Source organism: Lonchura striata, chromosome 14, assembly GCF_050655825.1.
Source record: "Lonchura striata isolate lonStrDom1 chromosome 14, ASM5065582v1, whole genome shotgun sequence".
In the NCBI taxonomy this organism is placed as follows: Eukaryota; Metazoa; Chordata; class Aves; order Passeriformes; family Estrildidae; genus Lonchura; species Lonchura striata.
The window spans coordinates 13785334-13796529 of record NC_140716.1 but is presented as its reverse complement, the minus strand read 5'-3'; the positions used below and the strand labels follow the sequence as shown (position 1 = coordinate 13796529).

At 51.0% G+C, this 11196-nt stretch overlaps 1 protein-coding gene across 11 annotated transcripts in view; it reads left to right on the top strand.

The window, feature by feature from the left end:
• Positions 1 to 1170: 1170 nt before the first annotated feature.
• The window catches only part of RHBDF1 (rhomboid 5 homolog 1), a 43180-nt gene continuing 33154 nt past the window's right edge, over positions 1171 to 11196 (top strand). For 3 of the 11 annotated variants that reach the window (XR_014958424.1, XM_085591785.1, XM_021531216.4), the window contains exon 1: positions 8912 to 9047. Coding sequence is in view for 5 of the 11 variants with exons in the window: in XM_085591788.1 (XP_085447914.1) it covers positions 8269 to 8354 (86 nt within the window). In the remaining 6 variants the exon portion in view is untranslated. Of the gene's footprint in view, positions 1302 to 8123; positions 8355 to 8728; positions 9048 to 11196 lie in introns of those variants that run through there. The other 8 variants (XM_085591779.1, XM_085591778.1, XM_085591783.1 and 5 more) reach the window with 7 other exon arrangements.

Sequence of the window (11196 nt, the reverse complement as noted above, 5' to 3'; positions counted from 1 at the left end):
AGGCAGCCCCAGGCTCCTCTGCCCCCGTCACTGCTGCAGCAGGGCAGTGTTCATGGTCTGCAGCCAGGCTCAGGTGTGAACACTGTGGCATGCACAAATAGGCACTGCTGAAAGAACAAACTCTCGGTGAGCAGAAAGGGTCCCTTGCTGCCAGGAAACCACATCTGAGCTCATTTACCACTGCCCTGCCACTAATGATCATAGCGAGCGGCTTTGGTGGTCAGCTTATCAGCACGTTGCTGATTAAATAGCTCCAGCTGAGACAGCCTGAGCTACCACAGAATGAGTTAGGTTGGAAAAGACCTCTGAGATCATTGAGTCCGACCTATGACCAAGAACCACCTTGTCACCCAGCCCTGAACACCGAGTGCCACATCCACTCTTTCCTTAAACACCTCCAGGGATGGTAACTCCACCACCCACCTGAGCAGTCAATTGCAATCTAATCATATTTTCTGTGACAAAGTTCCTTCTAATGTCCAACCTAAACCTCCCCTAATGCCACTTCAGACTGTGGTCTCTTGTCAGGCTGGTTGCCTGGGAGCAGAGCCCAACCCCTGCCTGGCTACCAGTGTGGTGTGTGCTCTTGTGAAAGACCATGGGGCCACTGGAGTGAAATCCTGCAGGATCATACCACCTGCTGGCAAAGGGCACGAGGACCCAGCTTGCTCAGTTACAGCCCCTGACTTGGAGAGATGGTGGCACCGTGGAAGAAAGACACCTCTACCCACCAGCACAGCAATCCTTCCCCATGGATTGTGGCCTGCTCTTGGGAAGGCTGTCCCTTGCATGAGGCAAGTTGTTCTATGGGAGATGTCACGGACATGAAGAAGTTTGTGTTCCTCCCTGGGAGCTGAGCAGTGAGCGTAGCTGCAGGGATTGCAGACACTGCATGGGTGTTTTCCAGCAAAAGGCCATGTAGGAGGCTGAGAAGGGAAACCATACTGTTGGCAGTCACAGATGGTGAAAAAAACACAGAACCAAAAGCCAGCCTTGAGAAAACATCCTGATCACCTCCCCCTGCAACCAGGAGTCACCACTGACCCATTCACAGCAGACACTCCTTTTTCTGTGAGCTTGCACAGACCCAGGGGCTCCTTCTCCTTGGCAAACCTATGGTGTGCCCAGCAGGGACACCCTGCCACCCCAAACCACTCCTGAGAGCTTATCTCCCTGATAAAAAGCATCTGGATGATCCTTATCCTGGTCTTTCCTACACTTCTCCAAAGCATGATGAAGCTGAGAGGCTACGAGGAAGGATCTGTGGCTGCCAGTATGAAGGTGGCGTTGTGGTGAGCAAGGTTTGTCCATTTTTCCTGATTTCTCTGCTATAAATGAACCTATGAGCTGAAGGACAGCTTTGTCCCTGTTCCCTCAATGTCTTCCTGTAGGTTTTTAGACAAGACATTGAGTCTCTTGATCCCAGGGAGGATAATCACTTCCATGGCTGTTGGCAAGGGGAGGAGCTGGCTGCCCTCAGTGCTCAGTAGCTTGAGGCTGAGCATTTGCTCCATTCCCTTGGTGAGAGGAGGAATTATTTACTAGGGAAAAGATCCTCATTAGAGCTGGAACATATCCCAGGGACCAGTGACCTCAAGAAAAAGCAAATTTGCTGGTGAAACCAGGAGCAGAGGTGAAAAGGCCAGTCTGGTGATGGGGTCTCTGCCCAAGCCAAGCCTGGTCAGCAGAGGCTGATGCTCTGCCAGGCTCGGGGAGCAGCAGGGGCACAAAGTCCCCACGGCAGCGTGCCTGGTGTTGGGGCTTGTGCCCCTGCTCCAGCCCCCCCACTCTGCAAACAGGAAGCTGGCAAGCAGCTGCTGAATAAGTCATTTTGGGGAGTTTGTACCAAACTGGCTTTCAACTCCTGAATGTGTAGGAAGGAAAAAGCCGTGAATACGCCTTTGTGACCAAGTTTGGCACCAGTCACACTCTGCGAAAGGGACAAGAATGTGGCCATTTAGAGGGGATTCAGCTGCCCTTTAAGAAATTAAATGATCCCTTCCCTTTCCTGCAAGGCTTTATTTGGGGGAGAATAGGACTGAGACAGTGAGCAGCTTCTTTCTCTTTCTGGCACTGAGGGCTGTGATCCAAACCGTCAATATCGGAGCACAGGAGAGACCCCACTCCAGGAAAGCTGCAGAGCCCAGGGATGACCCACTGGTCCCTCCTGCTGCAGCCTGGCTGGGGAGAAATTGGACTTGGGCAGCAAAACTCCAGATCTGCCCTTTTCTTGCTAATCACACATGCCCTGAGGTGATTCCAGTCGGACTTCAGCAAAATGTCTGTCTGCCTCCTCCACAGGGCTCAGAGGGCTTTTGGAAACAAGCAGTTTGGAAGGTTTTGCCCTTTTCTGAAACAATTCCCCAGCCAGTTTTTGAGAAGTTTCTGTATATTACATGAAAAAATGGACCGTGTCCAAGCATTTGCGGGATTTGGTTTGTTTTTATTTTTGGAAAGGCTTAGATATTTCATACAGATCTTTCCTTTGTGAACAACTTGAAATCCAGGGGCTCTGTCGTAATTTGGAATGAAGACACACTCTGTTTTATCAAACCCTTCAGGATGCTGGCTGCCTGCCTTCTGCCTAGCTGAGGCTTTGACCATATTCACTGGTGCAATTGTCACTTCCAGTGACAGAGGGAATGGGTCTCTGGGAGTGCCAGTCTACTTCAGCCGAAGCTCCAAGAGAAAACCTTGGTCACACACACCCCCAAAATTTTCCAAAGGGTGACTTAGGAGTCTTCTGAATGCCTGGCTTTGGGACCTTGTAAGTCCTAAAGCAGTAGGAAGCTCCAGATGATTTCAAAATGATTCACGTGCCAGGAAAAAGGAAAACCAAGCAAGGCGGATATTAGTAGGTTGGCTAGTGCTGAACCCTGTCACTCCACTGGGATCATTTGATCCACATGTGGACTTTTTGTAAGAAATGTTTGTAATAAAATGTAATACATGCAGTAGGCTTGGGTGGGAGTCAAGATTAACAGTTGCTTTCTTCTGGGCTTTCATTTCTTTCTTGCCTTCCCCTTGTTCAGCATCTTATGACAATCATAAACAGAGTATTTGTCAAAAACTTTGCTGGCAGCTTCCTCTTTCTGCCATGTCCTGCAGAAGGTCTGGAAAGACAGAGACAGCTCCACCAACAATTCCTCATCTAAGGTCAGCTACAGCTTCCTTGGTTGCTGCTCCAAAAGTTCTGCTGGAAAACAGGGAGCCTTTACAGCTCAGCGTGTTTGACAGATGTTTGCAGGCTCACTGCTGATGGGGTTAAAGTACAAATAATCTTTCTGTTCCTGTTTGCATAGCACCAGTGTTTCAGTGCACACTGAGAGGCACTGGAGAGCCCAGGGAAGGGCCACTGGGAGCACTGGGGAGGAAAGCTCAGGGGTGGCTTTGCTCTCCCTGCAGGATGAGGTGGAGAGGACTGAACCCCAGGGGCCCTGCAAGGGCAGGAGGCTGCAGGAGTGGCAGGGAACCCGCTGCACATTGGGATGGGATCTGCCAGAGTGGCCCAGGAGCCAGCCAGGTGCTGGGAACTCTGTCCTTGGAGGCCTTGGAAATGCAACAGCAAGGCCACACTCCAGACATGCCAGAGACAGAGCTCGTAACAGCTTTGGAAGCTGGTAACCCCCTCCTCTTCCATGGCTTTTGTTTTAACCTGAAAAATCAGAAATAGTACAGAAAGGAAAAACCAGCAAAGCAGTGACAGACTGGGAAGAGAAGCTATTTCCTGGCAGCATAGGTGGATTGATAAAGTCTAGATCAGAACCTGTAAAATGAGATTGTTTGGAATAGTTTTTACACTAAATATTATTGTTCCTTAAGTCTAACTAACTGCAGGGTGACATTATTAAATTGATTTTTGCTGGAGATAGGATCTCTGTTACTGACTCTCAGAGAGAGTTGATTTTACTTTGAAATTTCAGCTTCTTACTTTACTTGCCTATGCCAAAACTATTCTTACAGATTTGTGTTAAGATTTGCTGGATTTACACAAAGCCTTGTTATTTTAGCTGAGCAAGTTCTTTACAAGCTTGTTGTCAGTAACTGAATTATTTTTTCTCCAATTACTGAGTTCATATTTTTACATCAAGATAACATATCTCTGCTCTTTCTTCAAAAAGTAGCTTATTGCTGACAGACAAACCAAAATTCCTCAGCTCATTTATGAACTCCTTCAGTTCATTTATGAATAACTGAACTGGAAATTTTTTTTCCCCAATTAAATTCCCTTTTAATTAATACAGGAGTTTAGGAGCTGGTGAGTTCACTGTGCCTAAAGCCAAGTTTGAGTCGTTTCTGTAGTGTTCTGTCTGAACTGGATCACTCTTATTGCCAATTTTGAATGTTCTCCTTCCAGGCCTGTCCACTGCAGCAGGTCAGAAACCACCTGGGCTAACCTGGAGGATGCCCTTACTGGCTGCAGGCTACCAAACCTTGCTGCTCCACCTGACAATATCTGACAGTGCTTTTGGGGGTTCTTTGGCACATGTTCCTACCCCTCGTGCTCCTCTTCTTCATCAACAGGAGCGACTCTTAGTACTGGAATCAAGTGTGACACCAGTAGCTGATACCCAGCCCTGAGGGTAGGACACAAACGAAGACCCCAAATGGCACCGTGACATTCAGCTCACATTCCTTGGGGCTCATTTTTTCCTTCTGGCACTCCTCCCCTGTTCACTAGAACCTGGACATTTAAATGAAAGTCCCTGCTCAAAACCCAGGTGCCCCAGAATTACAGATCAACAACTAAAAGGTAATTTGTGCAATTTAGATTCAGGCTCTTCCAGGCCTGCATTCCAACAGTGAAGGTTTGATCACACCCTTGGCCACTGCTCTCTGTATTTGACTGCTTTATAAGAGTCCTTGTGTGCCTCTTGGAAATAAATCTGCCCAGTTTTGCAATTCTGAAGCAATATTATTTCATCTTTTGCCAAGAGTGGATTGGAAAATGATAAGCCTCTTTCAGGCTACGTAAGAGATATTTTGGGAGTTTTATCTTACTTCTTCCATGACATTTACATTTTTATTCCTTTCATATGAAACACACACATATATGTATGTTAAAAGCAACTTTTTGTGTTGAAGTAAACTGGGGAGAAAGAAGCTATTTTGCCAAGTGACATTTCCTAAATAATTTTGAAGTCATAGCTTGCTTGCTTTACACATGCCTTTTTTTTTGGCCAATTCCCTCAATGAGTTCACCAAAATGAAAATTGCCATTTTGATTTGAGTGGATTTTCTGGGTAAAATACAATTGAAAAGAAATATTTCTTTATTGGCTAGCCATTAAATCCTAGTTATATCTCATTTCCAATCTGCCACCTCCTCCTGGCACTGCAAGCACACACATTCCCTGTGGCTAGAGCCAGGAATGATCAATTGCAATTAATCTGGGCAGAAAATGAAGGCCTGAGTTTTGATGTAATTTCCTTGTGCTCTGCTGGGCAGTGAGTGATCTGGGGTACCACCATCTTCCCAGATCAACATTTTGGCTCCTCTCCCTGCTTGTCTCCTGCTCCCCAGCTCCAGGTGGCCTTGTTGATGATGTGTGTGAAGGGAATTATCTGTCCTGATTTGGGCTGAATAACCTACAGGCAAGGATGGTGGGGCTTGGCTTTATTTTTGAACCCCTTCCATGGGCTTAAATCCCCAATCCCTGCAGGTCTGCTGCCAGCTCAGCCCATGGCACATCCAGCATGGAACTGCCAGGCCAAAGCCACCTCTGTGTCTCTCCCTGCCACGGTGTGATCCCACACAATAATGTCTGCACTGTCTGCTGCTGCCTGAGGGTGACAGAGGCTTCCAAAGACCTTCCACCCAGTTTGAGGTTTCTGAACTTCAAGTACATTGAGTGGATTATAGGAAATTGAAGTTGCGACATAGCTGTTTGTTAATAGAAGTTGTTTGGTTCTTTGGGGTTTTTTTTTTTGGGAAGTGAAAGGTTTGCACTCGAAAAAAAGTCAGTATTTTTTTTTTTCAGGTCAGCAGCACTATTCCCAGTTTGGCATCCACCCTGGGGGTATCTGCACTCCAAGCATTTTGCACCAACACTCCCACGGTGTGTGAGGAAGGGCACTGCTGAGGCTGGGTGCTCAGAGAGCCCTCACTGCTCTCCCTGGGGCAGCTGCACACCAGGAGCTGCAGGTTAGTGAGGAACAGGGGAGATATTTCTGTAGCAGCTCTGGTGAACAGATCCTGCTGTACCATCCCCACTTCTCCTATCCACAGGATCCCACACACACATGTGCAGCTGGGGGTGAAAACCTGATCAGCTGCTGGTACCCAGGAACTGTTCTGCTCCCCAGCAAGGGGCTGCAGGTCCAGCCATCCACCCTGGAAAGGCATTTTCCCAAAGGGAATCCCTGTCCTTTCCCTCCTGGCAGTTCCCTCTCTGGCTCCTGGCCAGGCCACCTGTGTTTGAAACTCTGTGGGACTTCACTTGGGTTTCTGTGTTATTAATCCTCCCCAGAAGAAATCCCAGGCCTTTCTGGACCTCTTCCCTGTTTGCTAGAACAGCTGCCAGGGCTGTGCTGCTGCTTCTTGTCAGCACAGGAGGCACTACAAAGCCCATGTATTTCCAGAGGGCAAGGGGAGCTCTGTTTTTACTGGTCAAGGCTGCAATCTGATGCTCTCTGCTGTGCTTGCCAGGTACTGGGATGCCTTCTTGGCCCAAACACTGAACAAAACAGGTTGGAATCAAATCATCTGTCTAGGGAACCGGTGATCCTGATAAAAACAGACCCCTGTTCTCCTGGTGTGTCCTAGCTGTCCTCATAAAACTCTCAGACAATGTACACAGGCTGTAACACCACCATTTCCCTGCTTGGATTATAATCCATATTCAGTGGAGCCCCAATTTAACACTTGATGGCACAGGATCAGTGCTCCAAGGAGTGTTGCATACAAATGTGCATGCAGGAGGGGATGCAGCAGGAGATGAGATGTTGAACAATTCTGTCCAGTACCCGAGGGCCATCGTGCACCACTCCTGGCTGGGGCAGACCCAGCAGTGCCTGGCTGGAAGCAGGCAGGTGTGTGGCTCACTGGGCCTTGAAGCAGTTTTGGCAAGCTGCAGCAGTGAAAGTGCTGCATTCACATGCTGATGGATATCTATTTCATTGGGTCTTTAACCACGTCTTGTGGCGAGATCACAGCTTCTCGTGGGTTTCAAGTAGGGAGGAAATTCCAGTTTCCAGCAGAGAAGAATAAAGCAAATTCATGTAATCACATGTTCACCTTAGACATAACAAGCACCAGGAAAGAGCTCTCCTTCAGCTGGTCCTCAGAGACCACATTTCAAATAGAAGTATTCCCTGAAGAGGGAGAAAACAAACAAGGTTTTTGGGCTAGATGATGTGCTCCAGGCTAGAAATGGTGGGTGCTCAACACTGAACTGCTGCCATTCACCATCTCATGCTTGAGCAGTCAGAACCTGGCCTTAAGTCACCTTATTCCATCTATTTTGGGCTAGGAGGACTCAGTGCACTGAAGGAGAACCACTCTGGCTGGTGATGGCAGCAAGGTAGGTGTATGCTTTATGAACAGGGTAGATTTTACCCAGCTCTACATATTCCTGCAGAATGGGCAAAAGAATCCCGAGTCTGGGAGCTGGGCAGGGAAGCACTGGGGAACAAGAATTTGTGGGATGGGGTTAGCAGCGCTGTCTGCAAGTGTTCTACAGGAGCAAGAAGTCACGTTTCAGTGACAGAGCTTTGCTTTTCTTGCAAATTGCACATACTATTGGCAGGAGGCAAAGAATGAGCAGGGGTGGGTCAGATTCCTACTCCAGCTCCAGAGCGTTCCTCCTGGGAGATGCTGAAGGGCCCTGCGAGTGCATTACTGGATGCTTCTTTTCCTTGTTTATGTGGTAGAAACATCTGAAAATAATTTGTGCCTGCTAAGCTTTGCGGACAGTCAGGGTTCTGCGTGTGATTTGGTCTCCACCTCAGCCAGGACTAGCTGGGGCTGCTCTGCGTTTGCTCATTAGCTAACGAGACATGATGTGGTTAGCAGGGCTCTCTGGGGGTTGCCTTCCACGTGTGGCTGCCGTGGGCACGCGCAGGGCTGGGTGCGGTACGGATGAGCTCAGCTCGGCTGGATCACGCAGGTCGGCGGCGAAGATGCACTGAGATGGGAAAGGAACATCATCCCCCCAGTTATTACTAACATTGAAAGCATCTGGAGCTGTGGGTTTGGGGACCTGCTTAAGAGGGATGTGCACCCTGCAGGCCTCGCTGGAGCTTCAGCAAAGCGCTGCGTGAGCAATACATGCTGACTGATGCTCCTTGGACGATGGATGGAGAAATCTTCTGCAACAATCCCAGGACAAAGGAGAGGATGGCTGAGCAATCGAGGTGGGAGGATACCCCCCAGAAGGGAAAAATGTTTAAACTGGGAGGAAAGAAACAACTTAGGGGAGGGATGATGCGCTAACCACATGGCTGGAAGAGGAGGTGTGAAGACTTGGTGGGAAACACGGCACTAAGCGAAGGGAAACGGGTGAAACAGCAAGAAAGAGTGAGGGCACCGTGAGCATCGCAGCCCAGTGCGCGGGACGCTTAGTGGGCAATGCTCCCGCGGGGCATCGGGGCCGGGGCTTGGCAGCCCCGCGGTGCCCAGCCAAGGGGACTCCGGGCACGGGCATGGCCGCAGCGACCCCGGACCCGCAGGGCCGACGCTAACGGGAGCTGCGGCGGGGCCGAAGGGCGCTGCCCACCGCGGGGGAGGCGGGGGCCCGGGCGGGCCGGTGGCTTCCGCCCGGCGCGGCGCATTCCTACCCCGTGAGTCAGGCGGCGCGGCGGGATGCGGCGTCCCGCGGCCCCGGGCGCTGGCAGCTCCCCGCCGCGGCTCTCCGCGCCGAGCGCCGCTCGCCTCCCGGCTGCTATTTGCATGCCGAGGCCGTGAATGGCGTGCCCGCCCGGCCGGCCCCTGGCACGGGGGAGGAGTCTCCGCGCCCTCCGCGGGCCGAGCTCGGCGGCGCCGGTCCCTTAAGCCGCGCTGGGGGGCGGCTGGAGCCGAGCGGCCGCTGCGCTTCGCCCGCCGGCTCGGTGAGTGCGGGGCCGGGGGGCTCGGGGGGCTGGCCGGGAGGGGCGGCCCGGGGGTCCCTGCCCCGCCGAGGCACCGGCGGGGTGCGAGCCTCGCCGGGCAGGTGCCGCCCCCGGCCCCTGGGCGCCTGTCGGGCTCTGCTTGCGGCTGTAGGTGCGCGTTCAGCCGGTCCGAGTCCTCCCCATCTCCGCGTTTCCCACCCGTCCCTCCCCTGATGCTGGCACCCGCGCTTTGGCAGCGGCTTTGGGAGATGATCTGGTGGAAAATAGATGGTTTTTTACATGTTAAGGTTAGTTTTCCTGCCGGATCGAGTCCCTGAACTGAGTTCTCACACTCCGCACTGCTGGCACGAAGCAAGGGAATCACGGCAGCCTGACGCGAGCAGGACCAAAGCTTTTTGCAGGGTTGCACCCTCGGTGCCAAGTCCTTCTGGGCTCCTCAGCGAGCAGCCCCATCCTGCCACACTCATTCCTACAGTGCCAAAGTGCCCAATGTATATATTTTGCCCTGTGTTTTTCTCCAGTGTAACTCAGGAGAGGTGAGTGGCAGCACAGAGGAGTTTTGGCTCGTCCCAGTGCCACACTCGGTTCTGTGGCTGCTGCTTCTCTTGCAGATTGGCTTCGTGGCGGGGTGCACGGTGCTGGTCAGAGATGTCTCCAAGCCGAGTCTTGGAGCAAGCAGGAAGTTGTTTCCTTTCTTCCTGTTTTTGTCCCCATGCCTGCTAATTTCCTCTGGGAAGAAAACTGCATTCTGCAGTAAAGGGAAAAAATAGTCACACGTAACGGGAAGGGACAAGGCAGTAAAACTTCTGAATGAAGCTTGGGACAAGGAAGGAGCACAGGGTGTTAGCTGCAGTAATGCTAATAGGGTAGCAAGGACAAATAGCTGTCTGGGCTGTGACCACGGGGACAAAAGTGGCCCACCTGGGACAAGCTGGGGAGCAGACCCTTGGAAGAATTGCATTTCCCTCCAGTGTATGGAAGGATGTTGCTCTCCAGCTGTTCCATCTCAGTGGTGCAGGTTTGCAGGAGGAGGTGATGACTCGTGTTAGATTGGTTGATACAGTTGGAAGAAAGAGGTGAACTTTAGCTACTTCCTTTAAGCTTTGATTATTAAATGGACTTTATAAGAGGGCTTGTCTGCCTTTTTTTTAACCCTCAGTTGCTCTAATAACAGCTATCATCTCTCCCTCCTACTGCATCCCTCCTGTCCTTAAATCTTTGTGGCTGCTGCTGCTCAGCCCAGGTCTCTCCTGTCTGTGTGAAGGATCTTGGGAGCCTGTGCTGTTTCTGAGCTGGGATACTGCCAGCTTTCCAGGAGGTGCTGTGCATTTGGAACAGCTCCCCAGCTTTGTCCTGGCCTCTGTGCTCATTTGTCCTGAGCCCCCAGGAAGGCAGCGGCTCTGGCATGTGGACGTGTGTCCGTGCTGTTCCTGCTTCCGTGCGTTCCCATGAAAGGAGGTTGATGCTGTGCAGTGTAAAAGCAACTCCCACAAAACTAGTTTTGCTCTGGGACTTCCCATGACAGGCCTTTTTTTTTTTTTTTTTTTTTTTTTTTTTAAGCAATCCACTTGCAAGAGATCTGCCTACAAACTGGCTTTTCAGGTTCTGGGAAAAGCCATGGGTTGGCCCTGGTCTCGGGAATGTCTTGTTCTGTGCTGGGTAGGCTTCAGCTAGGGGGATGAGCTTTGAATGTGGAGAGTGTTGCTGGCCTGCAGAGCACAGCAGAAACTTCTCCAACAAGCTGGTCCTCTCTTGTGTCGTGGTACCGAGACCGTGTGGCCCTTATGTGTCACCTCAGGCAGGGATTGTGTCCCTCAGAGAGGGCCAGCACCTCGTCACTGGACTTGGCAGACAGCTCGTTTCACTTTCGCGCAGGGACTGGACTGCGCCAGGTCGCCAGGCAGGAATAGGAATTCCTTTTGGGGTCATCAGTCCTGTTCCTCTGGAATCCAGCCCCGGAAAGTAGCCAGCAAGTCCCAACATGTTCCCTTGAAAGAGGCAGGGTCTGCTGAGTGTGGCATGATAGGACAGTTTATTCTGGGCACAGAGCCCTCATGCTCAGTTATAATTAGTAAAGGTTTGATTCTCTTCAGTGTGTTGGATATCTCTGCAGTGCAAACACAGCCTGCCTAGTGCTGAAGGCCTGAGA